This window comes from Schistocerca gregaria, chromosome 5, assembly GCF_023897955.1.
Source record: "Schistocerca gregaria isolate iqSchGreg1 chromosome 5, iqSchGreg1.2, whole genome shotgun sequence".
Lineage (NCBI taxonomy): Eukaryota > Metazoa > Arthropoda > Insecta > Orthoptera > Acrididae > Schistocerca > Schistocerca gregaria.
The window spans coordinates 91,118,520-91,144,294 of NC_064924.1; the positions used below are offsets into that span (position 1 = coordinate 91,118,520).

General features: G+C 45.4%; 1 protein-coding gene across 1 annotated transcript in view; it reads right to left on the reverse strand.

The window, feature by feature from the left end:
- Positions 1-25,775, reverse strand: part of LOC126272864 (venom dipeptidyl peptidase 4-like) — a 285,445-nt gene that overhangs the window by 236,766 nt on the left and 22,904 nt on the right. Inside the window, exon 2 of the mRNA XM_049976083.1 lies at positions 10,296-10,348. Within this exon, the coding sequence (XP_049832040.1) occupies positions 10,296-10,348 (53 nt within the window). The remainder of the gene's footprint in view (positions 1-10,295; positions 10,349-25,775) is intronic.

Sequence of the window (25,775 nt, forward strand, 5' to 3'; positions counted from 1 at the left end):
TCCCCTCAGTTGCAACGAGGTATTAGATTGTTGTGACTCCGGCCAATGCAGTATACCTTCCAGTGACAGCTCAGACACTGGATAATTTGGAGCTGGGAACTGTAGACCAGAATAACCAAATTGTTGACTTTCGTGGCGAGGAGATCATTGTGCGATTACATCTAAGGTGGGATGGGCGTACAGTATAAAAGAAGAGCATGCAATCCACAGCATGTCACCTCATTACCGAACAGCAAAATGATAACATGTGTGTACTACGGGTTTCTTAAATCAGTTGGCTTGAAACCGCGCAATCACGTCCCCACTCAATATAACCAGTCCGGTAGAGTATGATGAGAGAATACTTCCCTCATAAACCTTACACTTCAACCACATTTAACAAGAATGATGAAATTAGGATTGTCATCCAGCACCAAGATGCACTCACGCTTCCATGCAAGAGGGGTCATTCAAGAAAACCTACTGCAATAATACAATGGGATCCAAGCTTACAAATAACACTTTAGCATTCCTGTTCCAAGAGATACACTATGAACTCAATGGGTCGGAGATCGACCATACATGCAATGTCGGCATAACATCGGCCCTTAAAACATACATATCTGCATCACCTGCACATTTGCATAGTTTAGAAAATGTGGGATGGTCCATAGATGATCCAGAGGATAGAACAGTTGCGGAGTACAAGCGATTTACTGCATGCATACCACTAAAAATGCATATGGGGTACTTTGAGGACATGAGACAGATTGTTATGAACGCTAAATACGAACTAATTCTGGTGCAGAATGCGACTGACAATAACTCATACATTCAAGGCGCACAAGAGGATAATACGATCACAATCAGCAAGGTAATATGGAAAATACCTCACATCAGAGTATCTGACAAGGAGCGTTTGAAGCCTTTAAAAGTCCTGAATTCCGGTACATTTCTGTCACTGACATTTTGTCCGTGGGATGTTTTCGAGTACCCAGTGTTACCTACCTGCAAGCAGACAAACGTGAGCTATTAAAACCTCTTCACAGCTAGAGACACCTAGATTCATCATACTTCCGTTTCAGACTGATAGAAGAGGTTATATAGCAAATGATTCCACTGTGTTCGACAACTGCAAGTTAACTAATGCCAAAGTCTACCTCAATTCAGAATTCTACAATTTATGTCTGCAGTGGAATCAGAATGTATACAGTCTAGCTTATGACATGTACGCAAGGTTTCGTGCTTCTTACTGTGAAATTGCCGAAGGAGAGGGAGGAGGGTATCTACCCAGTCCACGTAAGTTCAAGGAGATTTCACCAATCATTGTAATAGACTGCTTGAAACAGAATGAGGTAATTAAGTCTCGACCTATAGATGTGCAAACTGAATTTGAATCTTCAACAAATTTACTACAGCACAATGTCGTGTATGCTCTAGTTCTACATGACTGTGCGATCAACTACTGCTCACTCACTGGTGGTGTGCAACGAGCTGTATAAATGAATAGGTACTGCACCATACCTAGAGCATTTCACAATGGCGTTTCAAGGTGTGGACATCATTGAAGATGCTCAGGGTTTCTGCGATGGTGAGCGTGCACAGTTCATATTTAAAGATGTTGCATTTATAGCGTACACACAAGATGCTGGAATAATAGAGACATTCTCAGCAAACATTGCATCACCGAGGTCTTTCAAGTATGTGAAATGTGCTAAGACATGGAAGAGTGCAAAGTGGTTAACGCATTTCTACCATGGAATTCGCTGGGATGACCCTGGCTTACCCTATAAAGATATGGTGACGGGGCTTAAATTATTCGATCACACGGATACAATCATCTATGTGAAGGGCAAGGAGAAGATCTCACGGATGAGTCAAATCTTTAAGTTTGCTGCTAGTCAAAACCTGGAATTCTACGAGTGTCCTTCTCTCCATCGACTCAAGAACACGTATGAAAATAATGTTGCTGTGTCTACTTCTAAAAATGTAAAATTACTTTTAAGTTGGATCAGAAATAAATGAATTTTTCCTCACAACTTCTGTGATCTTTTTTACGAACACTGGTCCTGCTGCGACAATGTACAATTTTTTAAGTGCATGCAATGTCTGTAGTTTTCTTCAAGTACCGGAGATAAGTTTTAGATATGTCTGCTATATATCTTTGGAAGCAGACATGGTCACATGCCTCCTGCTCCCATAATCCAATTTGTGCTGTATGATAGGCGTAATTCCATGCAATCATTGTACATATTTTGTTATCTTTCATCTTAAACTTCACCTCCTTAACAGCACTATCTTCAGCAAAAACTAATGTCATTTCAGATGGTGCTCCCACACTGGCAGTAGCTGCAGTTTCAGAAGTAAGTTCAGTGATAATCACTAGAAAGAATGCACCCTGTGCTATTCTGGAAAGTATTGCAACATCTCTCAGCACTGGACCAGCATCATGCCAGCAGTGGCAGGTAGGTGAACAAGTATTTCGATAGGAATTTCTCAGGTGTCAAGTATGAAAGAGATGTAACCACCTCATGCTTGCGGAACCTGAATGTTCGCGTCGTAGCTTTGTGAGGACCGCCTGTGCACCCCATTTCCGGCATTGGCGTCAGGTGTTGGGCGACGGTATGTGTTTTTTTTATCAGCGATCTTTTGTTTAAACTGCATTCCAACGATTTCGCCGACCAACAGGAAGTTGCGAATTTAAAAAAAAAACTACCTCATATGTGTGAAGAATATCGATTTAATTAGTTTGCATAACTACCCAATTTGCATAATTTTTTTATATAAACATGATGTTGTGGTACAATAGTTAAGGAGGGGGGGGGGGGGGGAGCTGTGAGTGGTGACATGGAGCAGAATGGCAGGTTAAGTGCAGAACACTAAGTTAATTTTAATAATTTTTATGTAAAATGCATTAAAATAATTGAAGGGGCTGGATGACAAAGCAGAATTCGCCAGAAATTGCGTTCAAAAGCATGTGGAAGTGTACCAGAAAATGGTTGAAGGACATACATTTGTGTCAAAGGTGGTGCAATAGTTTAAGGAAATGGGGGTGACATCATATACCACTTAACAGAACAATAGGTTAACTAAGACTTATGTCCATCCTATCCAGCACAGGCTGAGTCCTTTTAGAGCCAATTCCTATAAGAGGTGGCGGTATTCAAAGTTGGAACCAGTTCCTAGGAAGAGGTGGTGGTTGGATGACTTAGGTTAGTGGAGGTATCCCCAGTAAACTATCTTCCTGCAAGTTTCTTAGGTTAGTAGAGATAACCATGGTGTGATGCATTATCCTGTTGGAATTTGAACTTCCCACCATTTTATCTGGGGAAGGGTAGGGGGGGGGTTGGCCCTTTCCCAGCACAGAGGTTAATTAATTGATCAATTTAATTAAATGGTCAATCAAATCGATAAGAGTGAGAGGGGGGAGACTATTCCAATAACTCAGACCTGGAAGTGTACCTGAAGCAGCATGGGAGGGATGAGGTTGGGGCTGGGGGGGGGGGGGGACAATAGGTTAAGTGCCTGTCAATCAAAAGGAAATGTGGGTGACATGGAAAACCAATTAACAGAACAACAGGTTAAGTACCTGTCAAAGGAGAACAATAGGTTTCCCCCTAAGTGCACACCTGCCCCTGATGTAGGCAATACGCACTAACAAAATGCACCAGAACGAACCCTGTTCCCCTACTAATCTTAACCTGCAACAGCAATCACATTTTTGAAACTATGTGAAAAAAGTGATAACGAGTGTGCTTTTGCACACAGTTTGCTGGCTATTTTCTGCAGCAGGTGAAGAAAAAGGTTACAATAAAGCCCATGTGTAAACAGCCAAACTTAAGAGTGTTATTAATGCTACTGCTTCATCAAACATAAGAGATTTTTTTAATCCAAAGATGGAAATAACAGTGATCTGGAGAGTGCTGTCAAAGAGGTATTTTTAATGTGGCAAATGGCAGATATTTCACGTAGCAACATTTATGAAATGGTTGATTTTGCGATGTCTTTGCCTGGGACATTCGCGCCAGTTTTGATTTTTTTTTTAATTACAGAGAAAATTTAGTATGCAGAAACGGATGGGCTTTCGGTACCTACTGTTAAGTATCTGTTAAATGTCAAAATCAATTCAGAACTTTGTTGTTCTGAATGTAAGATGTAATTAAAACTAACAAATCATTTCTGAAAAAAAAATCATGTCTAGTACCAATACAACTAAATAAATACTGTTTGACCCATTGTTTACTGTTAGGACATAGGAGTACCAACAGATTCTGGTTGGAATTATATAGCTGAACAACTAATTGTACCTGTAGGAACAGAAAGATCCCATTCCATACAGTATATGCTTCCTACACTGCATGTCGTCACAGTCTGGGGTACAGACTATTCAGAAGCTTATACGTCGGCCCAGAATATAAACAACTGTACTGCAAATGGCTGCTTGGTGTGTGAAACAACACTGCAAGCTTACCTAAATAAATGTAAGGCTTATATATGAACTGTGATGAGTGATAACTTTTATATATATATGTCTTCATACAGCATATACTAATGTTAATTTGGATAAAATATCAACACAGTACCCTTGTAATATTCAATTACAATGTAAAATATGATTCGGACTCAGCCGTCCTCTCAGGTCCTGCGCACTTTGTTTCAAATTATGATACAAATGAAGTATACAGGGTACCCAGAACCCAGAAAGACGGAGCAAAGATATAAGTAGGGCCAATGACGGTTGTACAGTATTATAATGATCACAGAGATGGCGTAGATAAAGCTCACAAGTTGAGGTCTCTTTACAAAATAGGTAGAAACTCGAAATAGTATCAGTACAGCTTATTTTATCCAATGATCGGAACGGCCCTTGTGAATTCCTATATTTAATACTGTGACGTGAAAGTGACACTTCCATCGATTGAATTCAAGCGTAGATCTACACTTGGTCTTCTCACACTTGGAATGCATGTGTCCAAAAAATGGGGAAGACCCAAAAACGATCAAAATTCTCTACTTTCATCTCCAAAGAGAAGAAAGGGAGCATTTTCGGTAAACACTACATACGTTTTCAGGATAAACATTTGTTAATTCAAGAGGCAGATGTGAATTTTTTTCAGCTACACAGATTGAATCCAGACCCCATTCATAGTGTTCAGAGAGTAAAATTTTTTGTTTGTTAAGATAAAAAAGAACTGTTTTTATAAGTATCACCAGAAGCAAGAATTCTAGCTGTGTGATACTTTTGGGACTTCTGAGTCTCCACGCACTTCGCCTGTACAATCCTATTGGGACCTGTACCGTATTTTAAACAAAATAATTTGCTGTTAGTCAAATAAAAGTTCATCAAGTTTTAAAGAAAAAATTTTGAGCCCTGATATTATATTTTTTACAATTACAGTAAATAAATGATTAACGTTTCAATATACGTAATTTCACAAATATATCCTGAGGTGGACACAAAAAATATGGTCATACGTCCTGGGTTGTGCCCACAAAAATACGGTAAGCCTAGTACTATACTACAGCAGTTCTCTCTGCGTATGGTCCAAGTTTCTTCAACTATGTTATTTGGCTGTAACACATCAAGCAAAAGTTATTTTCGTCCTGAAGTTTTGCAGACCAGTTTAATTTGCAAGCCCAACCTACTAGTCATCCAAAAGAAAACCCACAATTGACGCAATATACTAATAAGCCCAACTTAAAATATAAATCCAATCACCATTATCTAGTCAATCAAGTCCGTAAACTACACGAATACCAATATAGCAGTGACCTCTCCAAATCCTTGAATGGTCTCTTCCTTGCTTTCAGCATGTGAACCAGCTTCTCCCATCCTTATCTTGCACAAGTTTGAAAGTTTCCTCAACTCTCCAAACAGCTATAATACCTTCAACTACACTCCTAGAAATTGAAACAAGAACACCGTGAATTCATTGTCAGAGGACGGGGAAACTTTATTCACACATTCCTGGGGTCAGATACATCACATTATCAGACTGACAGAACCACAGGCACATAGACACAGGCAACAGAGCAGGCACAATGTCGGTACTAGTATAGTGTATATCCACCTTTCGCAGCAATGCAGGCTGCTATTCTCCCATGGAGACGATCGTAGAGATGCTGGATGTAGTCCTGTGGAACGGCTTGCCATACCATTTCCACCTGGCGCCTCAGTTGGACCAGCGTTCGTGCTGGACGTGCAGACCGCGTGAGACGACGCTTCATCCAGTCCCAAACATGCTCAATGGGGGACAGATCCAGAGATCTTGCTGGCCAGGGTAGTTGACTTACACCTTCTAGAGCACGTTGGGTGGCACGGGATATATGCGGACGTGCATTGTCCTGTTGGAACAGCAAGTTCCCTTGCCGGTCTAGGAATGGTAGAACGATGGGTTCGATGACGGTTTGGATGTACCGTGTACTATTCAGTGTCCCCTCGACGATCACCAGAGGTGTACGGCCAGTGTAGGAGATCGCTCCCCACACCATGATGCCGAGTGTTGGCCCTGTGTGCCTCGGTCGTATGCAGTCCTGATTGTGGCGCTCACCTGCACGGCGCCAAACACGCATACGACCATCATTGGCACCAAGGCAGAAGCGACTCTCATCGCTGAAGACGACATGTCTCCATTCGTCCCTCCATTCACGCCTGTCGCGACACCATTGGAGGCGGGCTGCACGATGTTGGGGCGTGAGCGGAAGACGGCCTAACGGTGTGCGGGACCGTAGCCCAGCTTCATGGAGACGGTTGCGAATGGTCCTCGCCGATACCCCAGGAGCAACGGTGTCCCTAATTTGCTGGGAAGTGGCGGTGCGGTCTCCTACGGCACTGAGTAGGATCCTACGGTCTTGGCGTGCATCCGTGCGTCGCTGCGGTCCGGTCCCAGGTCGACGGGCACGTGCACCTTCCGCCGACCACTGGCGACAACATCGATGTACTGTGGAGACCTCACGCCCCACGTGTTGAGCAATTCGGCGGTACGTCCACCCGGCCTCCCGCATGCGCACTATACGCCCTCGCTCAAAGTCCGTCAACTGCACATACGGTTCACGTCCACGCTGTCGCGGCATGCTACCAGTGTTAAAGACTGCGATGTAGCTCCGTATGCCACGGCAAACTGGCTGACACTGACGGCGGCGGTGCACAAATACTGCGCAGCTAGCGCCATTCGACCGCCAACACCGCGGTTCCTGGTGTGTCCGCTGTGCCGTGCGTGTGATCATTGCTTGTACAGCACTCTCGCAGTGTCCGGAGCAAGTATGGTGGGTCTGACACACCGGTGTCAATGTGTTCTTTTTTCCATTTCCAGGAGTGTATTCTACATCAGCCAAATCTCAAGAAGGTTCGCCTGACGTCATACCATTACCAGCGTAGATCACCAGCGTTTCGTCCCCAAACAGTGCATATCCTCCCTCTTGCAAAAATTGAGACAGCCACCGAAATCTACCATTCCTAACAACTAACTTCCCCACCAGTCCCAATCTAAACTGATTCTTGTTAACTGAAATCCTACCCTTCGCTAATATTTGTACCCCAACCACCAGTTCCATTTCCTATATACATTTCATAATCATCTTTCATGTAACACCCTTTTCAGTACCTGTGTTATCCAAATTTCTTACCATTCCGGTTCCAAGAACCACCACCACTGCAACCAGCACCCCTGTCATCATTTACTTAAAAAGCATATATCATCTAAATCACATGATGGATATCGTCACTATTTTTACCATCCTTTTTATTTACAAACCAAAATATTGAAAGACAGCAATTCCTTTGGGATCACCTCTCTTTTACTTTAATAATTATTTAGTTCAAGCAGGCGTGTACAATTAGAATACTTATACGTGTATCTAGTTAGGAGAGAACTGTGACCAATATGGCACTTACGGGGGTTGACAGTGGTTGGGTACTGAGTACATTGCTATCTAACTGCACGGAGTAATTTGAGGTGATGGGACTGGATTTCAATTTGGTAGAATGCTTTGTTTGACAGTTATGGCGCAAGCTGGACGATGGGAAGCTTGCCACCCAAAGACAGCGAAGAGGCCACGTTACTGGCCAGTTCAAGGAACGAGGAGAGGCGCAGACGAAGTTATATTGGACAGGTCTGGGCTACTTGGTATCTGAGTTTAGGCAGAGAGTGGCGGACAGGGTCAGAACAGCAGGAGGATCCCCTCATGCAGAGACGTGTTTGTAGAGGCCCACTGTACATTGTCCCAGAGACTTGCAGCAGTGTCCTTTACAACTTCTTTACCCAAATCGCGACGGACTGGCGGCATTATAACTGATCCCTGTCCAGGAGAGTGCGTTCTTCAGATTCAGCAAGTATACAATCAATGTTTTTCCATGGACCTTGCTGCAAGAGCCATATTTATAAAGATGATAACAACAGTTCAGATTGTATGGCTAAAAACGGACCAGTGCGGCATGAGCTTTAGATGTCACGTAGGCACCAATCGCAAGGGGTTCCCCATGTTCGCTGAGAACCAATGTCTTGACTGGGAATCCATCATTGACGTTGGAGAACATATCAGAGGGCATCTGTCCTCTATCTTGGAGAGCTATAGGATCAGAGGACAGGAATCTGCCTGTCATCCGTAGGGAAGCTGTCCTTAGAGAGGAGAATATGCGACATGCCTAAAAAAGTGCTGCCTCATTTCGGTTGGTAGTTCTACTTTTTCGAGAGTACTCCACGTTGCTTTTGGAAATGATAGTGAAGTGTCTGGCCTCACGGCGAGTCGGACCTGGACGGTATGTTTAGACGAGAGCATGGATTCGCATTAGGTCATGGTTTCAGGTTTGATCTGGGAACGCGGTTGCAGACCCTGGGACTAGAGGAGGAGACCCATCGTTCGAGTCGTAGGAGCGCTGGGAGCAGCGCTGCAGACTCCTGCAGGTGTATGGTGAGCACTTTGCAGCTCCAGTGCATTATAAACTTTACGGTGAATCCTTACTGTCCACAGAGAGCTCTTTCAAACAGCAGCAGTCGCTGGTCAGTGCATGCATACCGTGAAAGATTGCAACTTAGTAGTTCACAATCACTGTCAACCGCAGTATTTTCAGCCAGACAGCGGTATCCATATTGAGAGTAGGAGGCGTTGTAAACTATTCCACACTACTGAACTTGGTCAACCATACATCAGTAGTACGTACTTTATTTCATTAAGTATGTGCTTGAATTGTATTAATATTTATTTCTGTTTATGTGCGATGTCACTCTGTCTTTGTGTAAGAAATCGTTCGTTATCTTGAATGTCGCCAACGGCCTTGCTGCAGTGGTAACCTCCGTTTCCGTCAGATCACCGAATTTAAGTGCTGTCGGGCTTGGGGATGGGTCACTGTCTGGGAGTGGCGAGTGCTGTTGGCCAGCAGGGTGTAATCAGCCCTTGTGAGCCCAGCTGGGGAGCTACTTGATTGACCAGTAGCGGCACCTGTCACGAAAACTGACAATAGCTGGGAGAGCTGTGTGCTTACCACATGACCCTCCGTATCCGCATCTGATGACGCCTAAGGACTGAGTATGACATGGCGGCCGGTCGGTACCTTTAGGCCCTCACGGCCTGTTCGGACGATGTCTCTTCATCTTTAATGTCACCTCTTATTTAGATACCATTCCATCTACATTTATTAATTTTGGTCATTTACGTGAGAAATAATAGGATTTCTTTTGGAGTGTAATACATTGTGTCTACTTCAGTTTCACTGCTAGCGCCCCAAAGCAGTCATCTGCAACTAAATCTTCCGTTGCGTTTACTTTCACAATAGTGTAGCAGAAGATTAGTTTTGCACCGTAGAATATTTCGGAGCAGAAGTTAATTTATACCTTCCCACCAGACACTTCGTAATCTGAATAGCGGTAACATGCTAAACGCCAGCCTGTACGCAACAGAGGGAATGTGAATGGCAAGTAAATAACAAGAAGCGTATCCGGCATTCGTTTGCGTTTACTGCCAAACTTCTGCTTATTAGTGATCAGTTCATATATACGACGACTTAGACACAGCGCTGGTGTTTGTTGCCTGGTTGTTGAAGGGGCTATGTACTTTCTAGTGGATTGCCCTGGCTGTGTCCTAGCTAGGAGTGGATAATGTCTGCGAAGGACTGCCACTGACAGCTTCGTTGCTTGTACTCTGGTGTTCTGTGCTTCGAGACAGAGTTCAATGAATCGCCGCATTACTCGTAACTCGAGAGAACGGTAAAAATTTTCAACTTGCAACTCTTGAAAGATACTTTCAGCGGGTGACAAACTACGATGTAAATAAGAGGTTACCAGTATTTTTAAAAACAATTCTCCATAAATATAACTTACTCATCATCGATTCTGTATACCATATAGCGTGCGCTTGCCCCATGTCGAAATACCTGAAAGAAAAAGAGGTCAGAATCAATTAAGGCAATGATTAAAATAACAGAACTTTTACGGATAGTGAAACAAAAAAACAATCAGTTTCAGAAAAGGGTTACTAAAGAGGTATTCTGAAAGCTGTTTTCTATAATTGTGACGACGTTTGGCATTTTGAACGCAGGAGATTTCCCTTTCTTGTAGAAACCTTCAGTTTGACGACCTGATGTAATATGGCAATCACGATAGAGTCTTCTTAATTTTTCTTGACAGTACACCGTTTACCGTTGAATCTAGTGGCTTTGAAGACCACGAAATTGTATGAATACCACAAGAAACCCAAATAACGATCAGCTTAACATTAGAATGGAGATAATTACAAGTGTGGAAACAAGTGTGCGAAGAGTGATTCACGCACTGAGAGAGAGCGGGTATCTCCCCACTATCGTTCGTTGGAGCCTGCGCGTTAATGCTGTAGGCATGGCAGTTCGTTATTGCGCAGTACCCCGTCATTAAAATTATTGTTTCGTAACATATATCAAAGTTAGTATAATGTGATCAGACTTATACAAAAGTAAAATATCCTGAGACTGAAACCAGTACAATTACAAGTTTACAGGAAAATCGAGTTTTTTCATAATTTGAGTTCCGCTAAAATACGAAAGCTACAAACCTAAAAGTTTGATAGCATATGTGTTTGAGTAAGGAAGCAGACTCCTGTTTCATGTTTTCCTGTTTCATGATTTTACGTATATTCCAAGTATTGGAACAAATACGCCCTCGGTCACAAAAATTAAGTCAAAATTAACCTGATTTCGATGCTACTATGAGCGTCGTCTTCAGAATTAGACTAACTGTTCTAAAACATACACTCCTGGAAACTGAAATAAGAACACCGTGAATTCATTGTCCCAGGAAGGGGAAACTTTATTGACACATTCCTGGGGTCAGATACATCACATGATCACACTGACAGAACCACAGGCACATAGACACATGCAACAGAGCATGCACAATGTCGGCACTAGTACAGTGTATATCCACCTTTCGCAGCAATGCAGGCTGCTATTCTCCCATGGAGACGATCGTAGAGATGCTGGATGTTGTCCTGTGGAACGGCTTGCCATGCCATTTCCTCCTGGCGCCTCAGTTGGACCAGCGTTCGTGCTGGACGTGCAGACCACGTGAGACGACGCTTCATCCAGTCCCAAACATGCTCAATGGGGGCCAGATCCGGAGATCTTGCTGCCCAGGGTAGTTGACTTACACCTTCTAGAGCACGTTGGGTGGCACGGGATACATGCGGACGTGCATTGTCCTGTTGGAACAGCAAGTTCCCTTGCCGGTCTAGGAATGGTAGAACGATGGGTTCGATGACGGTTTGGATGTACCGTGCACTATTCAGTGTCCCCTCGACGATCACCAGAGGTGTACGGCCAGTGTAGGAGATCGCTCCCCAACACCATGCTGCCAGGTGTTGGCCCTGTGTGCCTCGGTCGTATGCAGTCCTGATTGTGGCGCTCACCTGCACGGCGGCAAACACGCATACGACTATCATTGGCACCAAGGCAGAAGCGACTCTCATCGCTGAAGACGACACGTCTCCATTTGTCCCTCCATTCACGCCTGTCGCGACACCACTGGAGGCGGGCGGCACGATATCGGGGCGTGAGCGGAAGACGGCCTAACGTTGTGCGGGACCGTAGCCCAGCTTCATGGAGACGGTTGCGAATGGTCTTCGCCGATACCCCAGGAGCAACAGTGTCCCTAATTTGCTGGGAAGTGGCGGTGCGGTCCCCTACGGCACTGCGTAGGATCCTACGGTCTTGGCGTGCATCCGTGCGTCGCTGCGGTCCGGTCCCAGGTCGACGGGCACGTGCACCTTCCGCCGACCACTGGCGACAACATCGATGTACTGTGGAGACCTCACGCCCCACGTGTTGAGCAATTCGGCGGTACGTCCACCCGGCCTCCCGCATGCCCACTATACGCCCTCGCTCAAAGTCCGTCAACTGCACATACGGTTCACGTGCACGCTGTCGCGGCATGCTACCAGTGTTAAAGACTGCGATGGAGCTCCGTATGCCACGGCAAACTGGCTGACACTGACGGCGGCGGTGCACAAATGCTGCGCAGCTAGCGCCATTCGACGTCCAACACCGCGGTTCCTGGTGTGTCCGCTGTGCCGTGCGTGTGATCATTGCTTATACAACCCTCTCGCAGTGTCCGGAGCAAGTATGGTGGGTCTGACACACCGGTGTCAATGTGTTCTTTTTTCCATTTCCAGGATGTATTAGGTATATAGTACATTAATAAAATCAAAGTTTGTACTGACTGTAAAAGATGCAGTACTTACACGTCACATATTAAAAAATGATCTGAGGCGGAAAGGCGACGTCATGAACAGTTGTGAGATGGCGAGCCGCTAAGGGTGCTCGTACTGTGAACAAGGGTTGCCCTTAGCGGCTCGCCATCTCACAACTGTTCATGACTTCGCCTTTCCGCCTCAGATCATTTTTTAATATGTGACGTGTAAGTACTGCATCTTTTCCAGTCAGTACAAACTTTAATTTTATTAATGTACTATATACCTTATATGTTTTAGAACAGTTAGTCTAATTCTGAAGACAACGCTCATAGTAGCATCGAAACCAGGTGAATTTTGACTTAATTTTTGTTACGTAGGGTTTATTTGTTCCAATATAATCCTGACACGGTCTCTGAACCTTAGCTGCTATGTTCAAAGTTTTATATTCCAAGTTATTAAGCTGTCAATAAGTTAAGAAGCTACTAAGTAAAGTGTTGAAATGCAAGAGATTGCTAGTAACACATTACAGATTGTCAGACCATTCTGACTTAGGTGATAATTTCAGCACCTTGTTTATTACATAAAGGGGCTCTGAGCACTATGGGTCTTAACATCTGAGGTCATCAGTCACCTAGAACTTAGAACTACTTAAACCTTACTAACCTAAGGAACATCACACACATCCATGCCCGAGGCAGGATTCGAACCTGCGACCGTAGCAGTCGCACGGTTCCGGACTGCGCGCCTAGAAGCGCAAGACCACCGCGGCCGGCGATTACATAAAGAAATAACGTTGTAGCAATTTTCATGTTTCCAGTTATAATACGATGGCTATTTTTTTTCAACCTTCGATTGGTCGCCATATGGAAACCACAGTGTAAATCAAACATAGATATTTGTTGTAATGTTGTGCCAACTTCCCGGTACCCTCGTCATAGAAGGAAGCAACCTGTGATTTCCGCCAATTCCTTACGCCCGTCTGTAACTCGCTGTCTGTGATGAAATGCTGTTCGCATAGCCAGCGGTTCATGTGAGCCAAGAGACGAAAATCAGAGGGAGACAAGTGTGGGCTCTGTGGTGAGTAATCGAACACTTTCCATCGAAAACGTTGCAGGAACGTCTTCGTTGCACCTGCGATATGCGTTTGAGAATTGTGAAGGAGGAAACGCATGATAGTTACGTTATGTGGACTGCATGAAATGAGGCGAAATCCTCAACCGGCACATTAGACTTGGCAGGAGACATTATTGTTCTAGGTATCTTTACGTGCCCGCTTTGCACTTCGAACTGGAAAGTGTGATGTGACGCTATAGGCAGGCTACAAGAGACACTGAGCAACACGTATGCACAAAGCTTCACTGGATTTCCTTTGTCGTTTTAATTTCGCGACCAATCAGAGGATGGAAAAAATAGTCCTAGTAGTTCAAGGTACAGAGAGTTCTGAATGGTACTTTTGAAGGTGAGAGTTTGCTGCAGTCCCACTTGAAAAATTATAGCTTTCAATTTTACAAGAGTAGAGGATTTTAAATAACTTCATTGTATCAAGAAAACATTACCCTACTCGTTTCCCAATTGGAAGAGCAGAGCCCCAAGTGGAGGGCTTGATGCGAGGAAGTTGAGTGCTCCCTTTAGACATAAACTATATTCGAATCATTCTGGAGCAGTGCATTTAGTCGATACCTGGCAGTCGATGTGATCAATCTAAGCCAAACTGCTTGTACTAATATGGCCAAAGCTATGTATCACAAAAATTGTGAACGCATGCCTGGGATAGCAGTTTTTGTTAAAATATACCGTACTGTAGAGGGGATAATGTTAATTGTGGTGTCACCGCCAGGCACCACACTTGCTAGGTGGTAGCCTTTAAATCGGCCGCGGTGCGGTAGTATACGTCAGACCCGCGTGTCGCCACTATCAGTGATTGCAGACCGAGCGCCAACCACAACATTGGCGACGAGGCAATACCGCGTTCTTTTCTAAATTGCCCTGATTTACTTGTGTAATGGCTTCGCCACGATCTCCATACTGTCCCAATTTTATCGCTTACAGAATCAGCAGACGCAGGCCTTACTGGATGCCCTTGGACAGCTCGTCCAGGGTCAACGTGCGATGCAAAACGATGTGGCAGCAGCCGCTTCACCGCTAACGCACTCCCAAGACGCTGTTGCACCCACTTTTCGACCTGTTGATGCTGCACTGGAAAACTGGACGGAGTAGTCACGCCAATTTGGATTCCATCTCGCCGCCTACAGAATTCAAGGTAACAAGCGGCAGCCTTTTTTGTTATCTTCCGTAGGCGTGAATACGTACCTTGTGATAGTCAAATTATTTCCCCGACGCGACGTAGCAACTCTGTCCTACGAAGAAATTGTGTCTGCATTAGATGCATATTTCAAGGAATTAGTCAATGTAGTTGCGAAAAGGTATAACTTCTTTCGTACAAAACGTACGACAGGTCAGACTAATCGGGAGTGGGTTGCAACCTTGCAAGGCCTTACTAGGGATTGTGCTTTTGAGTGTCAATGTGGACTCCCTTATTCAGATACTATGGTACGTGATGCAATTGTACAGAACGTTTCCGATGATCGTATAAGGGAACAGATTTTGAAACTAGTAAATCCCTCCCTTCAACAAGTGATGGACATATTGGATCGGCAGGACACACTTGACTTTGCTCAGGAATCATTTGAAACTTCGCCAGCAGTGTGTCAGGTTAGCGGGCCCGCCAGGCGAGCAGCACGGAGCAGTAAACAGCCCTCGCGCCCGGCCGCGCCGCTGCCGTCAGGCTCTCAGCCACGTGTGCCGCGCTGGCAAGCAAATGAAGTGATCAAATCATGCCCGCGGTGTGCTACTAAACATTCGCGTGAGAATTGCCCGTCACGCTAAGCTATTTGCTTTTATTGTAATAAAAAAGGATAGGTTCAGAGTGTTTGCCAGAAAAAGCTCAGATCGGAAGCTCAAAACCGTTCCAGGCCCTTTGCTTCGCGCCGAAATCGGAATCGAACCAAGGATACTCAGGCTCGCGAAACTTCGCCCATGGAAATTCATATAGTTCATTCCACTCCGCCCAGTGCCACTCTCTCTAACAGTGACTGTGTTCGTCCCAAAAATATTGTGCGTCGACATCGCCGGAACTCCCGTCAAGTCGCAAGTGATTATGTACCAGTGTCAGTTCACGTTGCACGAGACAGTCGCTCTTGTCGTCAGCAGGACAATAAACTTTTTGTAGACTTGGACATTAACGGCAAAGTGATACCATTCCAGCTCGATACCGGAGCTGCAGTTTCACTGATCAATCAAGACACTTACAAACTGCTGGGCACACCTCCGTTGCGTGCCGCAAATGTTAAGTAGCTATTTAGGACAAGAGATCCCTGTGTTAGGACAGTGCAGCCTTCTTGCAACATACAAAGGACAAACAAAACTTGTGTCATTTTACGTCCTTCGTTCCTCTTCTGCAGTGAACTTATTTGGTTTCGATTTATTTCAGTTGTTTAACTTGTCTATAGTAAATCAGGTCCTATCAGTGAACCAGACTGTGTCTTCAGACAGTGTTTCTCGTCTATGTGAGGAATCTGCAGACATTTTTGCAGCGGGCCTCGGTTGCACTAAGAACTATAAAGCACATTTAGAACTGAAAGTAAACGCGCAACCGAAATTTTTCAGAGCGCGCAATGTTCCCCACGCATTGCGTGATGAGGTCGCCAAAACATTACACAATTTGGAATCACAAGGTGTAATTGAACGTGTGCAGGCTTCTCTCTGGGCGTCACCCTTAGTAATTTTGCCAAAACCTTCCGGAAAATTGAGACTTTGTGTGGACTTCAAGGCAACAGTGAATCCACAACTAGTGATTGCAACTTTTCCTTTACCACGCCCGGAAGATCTTTTTGACAAACTGTGCTCGGGTAAATATTTTTCGAAGTTGGACCTCGCAGATGCGTACTTGCAAATACCGTTGGAAGAATAAGCCCAGCGCGTTTTGGTGGTTAACACGCATCTTGGTTTGCATCGATTCAAACGACTGCCATTCGGGTGTGCATCCGCCCCTGCATTGTTTCAGCAATATCTACAAACTGTTTGTGCGTCGGTCCCTACTGTAGAAAATTATCTCGACGATATTGTGATCTCCGGAAAGACGGAAGAAGAACATTTGGCTAATCGCAGAACATTATTTCAGGTCTTGCGACAAAATGGTCTTCGCTTGCGGAAGGACAAATGTGTGTTTTTTGCTCGGGACTTGCCATACTTGGGACATGTACTCAATGCCCACGGCATACATCCAAGTCCCACGCACCTTCGTGTCATACAAGACTTGCCGCCGCCGCAGAATTTGAAGCAGCTACAGAGTGTGCTGGGAAAAACAAATTACTGCCATCGCTATGTGCCGCATGCCTCTTCCATTTCAGCTCTGCTTCATCGCTTACGCCGTAAGGGTGTCCGTTCGTCTGGACGACGGAATGCGAACGCGCCTTTCGCCAGTTGAAATCGGCGTTGCTTTCCAATACTTGCCTTACGCCATTCGATCCCCAGAAGCCCCTCTTGTTGATGGTGGATCCATCGGATTTCGGGATCGGTGCTGTGCTTGCGCACAAAGATGGATCGCACGATCGCCCTATTGCCTTTGCGTCCAAATTGCTCTCGTCTGCTCAAAGAAATTATTCACAGATCGAGAAAGAAGCATTGGCTCTCGTATTTGGTGTTACAAAGTTAATGATTTCTTGAATGGTCGTCCCTTTACCATAATCACAGACCACAAACCTTTGAAATCGCTTTTTCATCCGACCAAGCCTGTACCTCCACGTACAGCGCAAAAATTCATTCGCTGGTCTATTTTCCTCTCGCTGTACCGCTACGATATCTTGTATCGGTCCGCTGCTCAGCAAAGAAACGCCGATGCGTTGTCCCGCTTGCCTGTTGCTGAGGATAGGGCATTCGATTCCTCCGAACTTGCTTCCATGTTCATTGATGCGGAAACCGATGACGTGGTCGAATCGTTTCCGACTGATTTTCGTCGTGTAGCTACAGCGACAGCTGCCGATCCTGTCCTTGCTCCCGTTCTGCGTTTTGTTGCTACGCAATGGCCCTTGTCAAAGTCACGAATCGGGGACCCGTTGGTTCATCGATTTTTTGCTCACAAAGAGAGACTTTTTGTACGACTTGGTGTTTTCCTGTTGCGTTTTGATACTGATCAGTCCCAGGTCGTGGTACCACGTTCGTTACAGTCCTCTGTCTGACAGCTTCTCCAACAAGGACATTGTTGTATAGTGAGAACTAAACAACTTGCTCGTCAGCACTGTACTTGGTTCGGAATCGATGCCGCGATTACGAATATGTGCTCTTCTTGCATGGTGTGTGCCGAACAACAGTCAGCACCACCGCGGAAATTCTTTGCATGGCCAAAAGCCACTTCCCGTTGGCAACGCTTACACATCGATTTTGCTGGTCCATTCTGGAATGCTCGATGGTTGGTTGTGGTAGATTCATTCAGTAATTTTCCTTTTGTTGTTCGGATGTCTTCCACGACGTCATCTGCCACCATCCAAGCGTTATCCGCTATCTTTTGCATTGAAGGTCTTCCGCAGACTATTGTTTCCGACAATGGCCCACAATTCATGTCCGCAGAATTTCAGTCATTCTGCAAGGCCAATGGTATTCAACATCTGACGTCCGCGCCGTTTTCGCCACAGTCAAACGGTGCCGCTGAACAATTGGTCAGGACTTTCAAGTCACAGATGTTGAAGTTGAAAGAGTCGCATTCTCGGGAGGACGCGTTATTGCTCTTTTTGTCCTCGTACCGCTCTCAGCCCCGAGATGGTCGCTCGCCAGCTGAGTTGCTCCACGGTCGTCATCATCGAACCTTGATGTCTTTGCTACATCCGCCGCATCAGGTTCCTGTGCGGCGGCAGACACCTGCTTTTGCTCCAGGCGACGTTGTCTACTGTCGCCACTACCGAGGTTCACGGCGTTGGCTCGAAGGGCGCATTCTTCGCTGCCTCGGACGCGCTGTGAATCTGGCTTTGGGGGCGTCTGGTGAGGTGCGTCGGCATCTCAACCAGCTGCGCCTCTGTCGTCGCACGGGATCTGCCGCTCGCCGTCTGCTTTCAGCGACGGTGCCGTCCGGTCAGCGCTCTGGGGACCCAACTACTGGCTCGCATCAGCCCCATGTGTTACCGACGGTGCCTTCCATTTTGCCCCATGGCGACGCGCCGCCGCCGCCGCCGCCGCCGCCGCCGCCGCTTGTTCTCCCGCCGGCGACGCCCGCAGTGGACGCGTCGCTGCAACCGCCGGGCCCCTCTCTGGGTCACGCGCCGCCGATCGCTTCCCGTGACCAGTTGTCCTCCGACATGGAAATCTTGCCCGCTCCGGACCATATGTCGTCTTCGCCCGTCGGGTGCCCCGGCCCGATGGAGGTCGACCCTTCGGCCCCTCCTGTCTCTCTACGGGCGCATACACCGCATGATGGCGTGCACCTTGGAGCAGGTTTTCAGGCGTTTCCTAGCTCCCCGCGGTCCGAATGGCAGGGTGCGGGTGGCACAGCCTCGCCTGTTGTTAGGCTCCCCACCTCGTCGCATACGTCAACATGGGGTCCTCCCCACGGCGGACGGAAGCCTTATGCCACAACCGTACGCCGATTTGCGAGGGAGGAATATGGTGTCACCGCCGGACACCACACTTGCTAGGTGGTAGCCTTTAAGTCGGCCGCGGTGCGGTAGTATACGTCAGACCCGCGTGTCGCCACTATCAGTGATTGCAGACCGAGCGCCACCACAAGGCAGGTCTAGAGAGACTTCCTAGCACTCGCCTCAGTTGTACAACCGACTTTGCTAGCGATGGTTTACTGACAAAATACGCTCTCATTTGTCGAGACGATAGTTAGCATAGCCTTCAGCTACGTTATTTGCTACGACCTAGCAAGGCGCCATGATCAGTTTCAATTGATATTGTAAAGCATGTAATGTCAAGAGCGACGTTCACCATTAATGGATTGAAGTTAAGTATTCCACCAGCTACGTCCGTTTTTCTCAACTCTAATTCCCTTGTCATGTTCCAGACCTCACGCCAGCGTGCGTGAGCTAAAACGCGTGCATTTCGGCCTCCTGTAGTAACCCTGTGTTGGCTCTCCTGCCAACCACAACATTAATTATTTATAGTTATTTACAATTTTGACTGTTTCGAGTGAGAGTCAAACTGGACGATGTAAATCCTCTGATTACGTATAAGTTTTTGTCCACTACCTGAAAAAAAACATTGTACGACAAGTTTAGTACTGGAACTACCCGCTTTTATGGCGAGTATATTTACTGGTGTACTAACCGCATAATAATCATTTAAATTACTAGAAATGGAAAACTGGGACAATATAAGAATGTATTTGGTGCTGCTGACTGAACTCTGTAGGAGGGCTTTCTTTCGATGTGGACTTTCGTGATTCAATAGTTATAGAGGGTTTAATGGGTACAAGTGCAGTTATTTCTACCGGTGACTGCGGACGGTGTGCTGAACAACAGTACATCAGAATATATTCCATTTTCAGACTAATAATTGTAGCCATTGTAAGTTATATATTTTTAGATGCGGGAGTACTTCCAGGTACATATGGCAAGAACAAGCCATTAAAATTTTTTCCCTGGGCAAACAGGTCAGGTGTTTAAATGTGGACACGTAGACCTACAATGGGTAATCTATACTGAAGGCGTAGTCCACTTTGTGGTTCATTACGCCCACGCACGAAACATGAGGTCGACACATGATGGTGTGTGATGTGTTTGTGGGAAGAGTGTTTGATGCAGAGAAAAAACAAGTGACGCACTGATGTGTGTACATATTATGGGACACACATGAAAATCTCATTACTCATACCAGTTACACCCTGTATATTTGACCAGATTCTACGTTACCTTATTTTTCGAAATGCATACCTTCTTATTAATTATTGTACTGCAGGCAGGGTTTTGCACAAACAGAAATGATAAGCCATTAAGTGGACTGAAGATTACAGGTAATTATTTCATAATATTTTGCGATTACCCGTTCGAGTGATCTGCAGGACGTTGTTGCCCGGGTGAACAATAAAAACTTTCGGCATTGGGAGGTAAACAGTAGTAAATGTGAACAAAGGAAACAGGGCGAGTTAGGTATTTTTATTAAAGAACAGTGAAATAACTGTCCATTTTTCGAAGTTATTTGCCGACAACCATTCCATACACTGTAGTGGGTCACATGAAACGGCCGTGTGATCAATAGTATCCGGATACCTGGCTGAAAATACTTACAAGTTCGTGGCGCCCTTCATCGGTAACGCTGGAATTCAATATGGTGTTGGCCCACCCTTAGCCTTAATGACAGCTTCCACTCTGGCAGGCATATATTCAATCTGGTGCTAGAAGTTTTCTTGGGGAACGGGAGGGCATTCTTCACTGAGTGCTGCACTGAGGAGAGGCGTCGATGCCGGTCGCTGAGATCTAACACGAAGTCGGCGTTCTAATACATTCCAAAGGTGTTCTCTAGGATTCAGGTCAGGAAACTGTGCAGGCCAGTAAATTACAGGGATGCTGTTGTCGTGTAACCACTCCGCCACAGGACGTGCATTATGAACAAGTGCTCGACCTTGTTGAAAGATATAATCGCTATCCCCGAATTGCTCTTCAACAGTGGGCATCACGAAGGTGCTTAACACATCAAAGTAGATCTATGGTGTGATAGTACCACGCAAAACAACAAGAGGTGCAATCCCCCTCCGTGAAAAACACGACCACGTCGTAACACCACAGCCTCCAAATTTTACTGTTGGCACTACACACGCTGGCAGATGAGGCTCATCGAGCATTAGCCATACCCACACCCTGCCATCGGATCACCACATTGTGTACCGTGATTCGCCACTCCCCGAAACGTTTCTCCACTGTTCAATCGTCCGATGTTTACGTTCCTTACACCAATCGAGGCGTCGTTTGGCATTTACTGGCGTGACGTGTTGCTTATGAGCAGCTGCTCGCCCATGAAATCCAAGTTTTTTCACCTCCCGCCTAAGTGTCATAGTAGTTGCAGTGGATACTGATGCAGTTTGGAATTCCTGTGTGATGGTCTGAATAAATGTCTGCCTATTACACATTACGAACCTCGTCAACTGTCACCAGTCTCTGTCAGTCAACAGACAAGGTCGGCCTATACACTTCTGTGCTGTACGTGTCCCTTCAAGTTTCGACTTCACTATCATTTCGGAAACAGTGCACTTAGGGATGTTCAGGAGTGTGGAAATCTCGCGTACAGACGTATGACAAAAGTGACACCCAATGACTTGTCCACGTTCGAAATACATGAGTTGCACGGAGCGCCCCATTCTGCTCTCTCACGATGTCTAATGACTGAAACGTCCCCTTAGAACAATTATACAAGACTGTGCTTAAACTGACACACAATATTTTTTAGTGCAACGCAATCTGACTTTCAATAATCCCTACAAGAGAATGGCCCTGACTAACATTAACCTATACCTTTCACAAATCACTTACCTCACAAAAATCTTCGTTACTCGAACTACTGCAATACAGCAAGCGCCACTACTGCCAGCTAACTAAAAGATTCAAACTACGGAAGGCACTAACTACTGATAGGCACAGTTAGCAAATGAAAGATTTTAATAGTGAACAAACAATGTATTTACCTTTATAGTCATAATATATATATCAGTTCATGACATCCAGTCTTACGAATTACAAAACTCCGCCATCTCTCTCCCCACGTCCACCACTGTTGGCGGCTCACCTCCAACTGCGCAACGCTACGCGCTGTTAGCATCCAGCTGCCGCTGCCCAACACTACAATGGCAGACAACAATGCAAACCAGCCACCGACTGCACACGGCACAGCCAGTGATTTTCATACAGAGTGCTACGTGGCGGCGGCGTTACCAATAAAAAAACCTAAACAGCCTACTTACATGACTACTGAGGTCGCTGATATGGTGTACCTGGCAGCAGGTGGCAGAACAATGAACCTAATATGAAAAACGCATGTTTTTGGGGGTGTCCGGATACTTTTGATCATATAGTGTATCACGCGGTGACCAGAATAAGGAAAAATCGGGTGTAGAGCGTAACAGGTGAAGAAAGCCTTCTTCACTGAAATAGCTCTACTGATATCGGATATTGATATGGAAATATGGAAGAAATTCCTGAAAGTGTTCACTATCTGGTCAAAATGATCTGGTCACATATTAGCGAACATTAGTACACTCCGTTCATCATAAGAATAAACCGGATGCAAACAAACACAAACGGGACGATTGGTCAACAGCCAAAGCTCTCGTACACTGGTGTTGTTCCGCACTTGGAAATGGGTCCAACTCACGTATTAGATATTTTATGACTATGTCATTGTACATGAAACTTTAAGACATTCTGATGTATTAACTGCCATCAACGTTTTTCCTCATCATATTTTAGCTACATAATTTTAATTTTAAAAATCGTATACAGTTACATTCTCTGAAAGCGAAACTTGTGCTCTGTTTGTCTCATTGTTCATAAATGGATGACACTGGCCTGTGTTTCGTAGTGAAACACGCGCGCGGAACACCGTTAATGGCTAGAAACATGTTGTTCTTAATGTGTCTCAGAATATTACAGAGAAAAATAAGCTTTGACGCTTGTTGAGAAAGATAATGTTACAAGTATAAGAAACGGATTTTCCCATGTAATGTTGCCGCAGTCGGTAGCGTCGTTGTTTTGTAATTATATAGGCTGGCGGGCGGTAATTCGAAACTCATTGTGATGAACAAATTTTTTTGTTCCGTTTCAATAACTAAAACATTTCAGCATGAAATTTATCAAAATGTTGTGATTAATTCATACTTAACCATCATTTTTCAGGATAAACGCACGGCTTCTGGTTTCCAATTACGTATCACAGTCAGAATTTTGGTTTCATTGCAAATACACATTCTTAATTATCGATATATTATGAAAGATTGTTACAGATTAAGAAATCAAGAAACAATTGACTTTTTGGAGAAAAATGAAAAATCAAATAATCTTTGTGTGAATATGCCATTGTTTTATAGGACAGACGTGATCTGTCACGAGCTAGCGCCGTAGAAACACGGAAAACAATTTTAACGACGTCGAGCACACAGTACAAATGCTGCATTTTTACAGTGTTGTCACCGTATCACTGCTATCTGAACCCAACAAAAGTGATATGCAGCCAAGTTAAGGGATTTGTCGCGAGAAATAACAAGCTGTCAAACTGATTGGAACTAATGCACGAAGCTTTGTGACGCGCCACTGGCGAACGATTCGAAATGCAGAACAGGACGTCATAAAAGAGGAGGAGGAGGAAATGTGCACTTTTTGGTGACTAGCGGTTCGGTTGTTGATCGCCTCGGTATCGGCGTAGCAGTATGGAAACGTACAGCTTTCCTTGGAGTCCAAAATGGAAGAAGTTCAAAGAATACCAGACGACTGACTGTAATACCTTCAGTGGCTTGAATATTTAACTACCTAGTGAAATCCCTGTGCGCTTTTTTGTCATACATAGCTCATGTAGAAAAATTACCCTTCTTAGTCACGAATCTTCGTCACTCTCGCTTTTAATTACAGTACTATGTTAGCTAGGATTGAGAGCATGCTTTCCTTCAGATCGCCTAAGAAGCGTATCGCCTGAGTTTTACCGTTATTTCCTTCTGTTAAAAAATGAAATGACATTCGAGGCTATTTTGTTCACTGCTCGTCTCTTCTTACGTCTCTACTACAACTGTTCATGCCACTGCAGGTTAGGAAGACCGGGTGGCTGGCCAGAGCTTTCCAAGTTAAATGCACAGGTAAAGCTATTCCCCCTATCATCGCTGAGTCGATGTATGCGTAACGCACAGGATGAAACGTATCCTCATTGTGGTACTTGACTGTATTCGAAACAGATTGGCTTCTGCTCCACGTGAAACGAAATCCAGTGAGGTTCCAGCAAACGCGGAAGCGTACATAGTGTAATGTTCACATGAGGTTCATTCTTATGATAAACGGAATATAGCAGTGTGACTAGCCTTCGCCTTTATGACGGTTTGAACTCTGGAGGGGACACTTTCAATCAGATGTCTGAATGTCTGTGGAGGAATGGCACACCATTCTTTCTCGACAGAAGTCAGTAATGTTGGGCGCTGGAGTCTGATGCGAAGGCGCCGTTTTCAATGGGTTTAGGTCTGTCTAGACTCTCGGTAGGCCAGTTTATTTCAGGAATGTTATGATTCACAAGGCCAACGGTTTACTGCAGTTGTAACACCGGTTCCCGTCAGTTAAGCGCTGTCGGGCTGGGCTAGCAGTCGGATGGGTGACCATCCGGTCTGCCTAGCGCTGTTGGCAAGCGGGGTGCACTCAGCCCTTGTGAGGCAACCTGAGGAGCTACTCGATTGAGAGGCAGCGGCTCCGGTCTCGTAAACTGACGTATGGGCGGGAGAGCTGTGTTCTGACCGTACGCCCCTCCATATCCACATCCAGTGACGACTGCGTGTTGAGGATGACACGGCGGCCGCTCGGTACAGTTGGGTCTTCCAAGGCCTGTTTGGACGGAGTTTCTGTGCTTAACTAGTCATTGCCTCACTGATGCTGCTTCATGATAGGGTGCATTGTCAAGCTGATACAATCATAGTCTCCGAGCTATTCTTCTACTGAAGGAAGAACAAAGTGCTGTAAAATGTCTTTCTGCATTTATCGTTTCCATAACTGGACTAAGAAGATCACAGCCTAGCCAGAAAAGGCAACCCCCACACCGTAACACCACCAGCTCTTCAATCGGTTTGCCACAGGGTACAGTGTGATTTATCATTGTAAATCGCACGTTTCCAGTCATCCAGTGGATGCAAATCCGATAGTAAGTGTTTGCTCGGATAATAAGATGAAGTCCAAATGAAAGCCAATTTGGCTCTGAGCACTATGGGACTCAACTGCTGTGGTCATCAGTCCCCTAGAACTTAGAACTACTTAAACCTAACTAACCTAAGAACATCACACACATCCATGCCCGAGGCAGGATTCGAACCTTCGACCGTAGCAGTCTCACGGTTCCGGACTGCGCGCCTAGAACCGCGTGACCACCGCGGCCGGAAAGCCAATTTATCAACTGTTATTTAAAATTAGGACGAA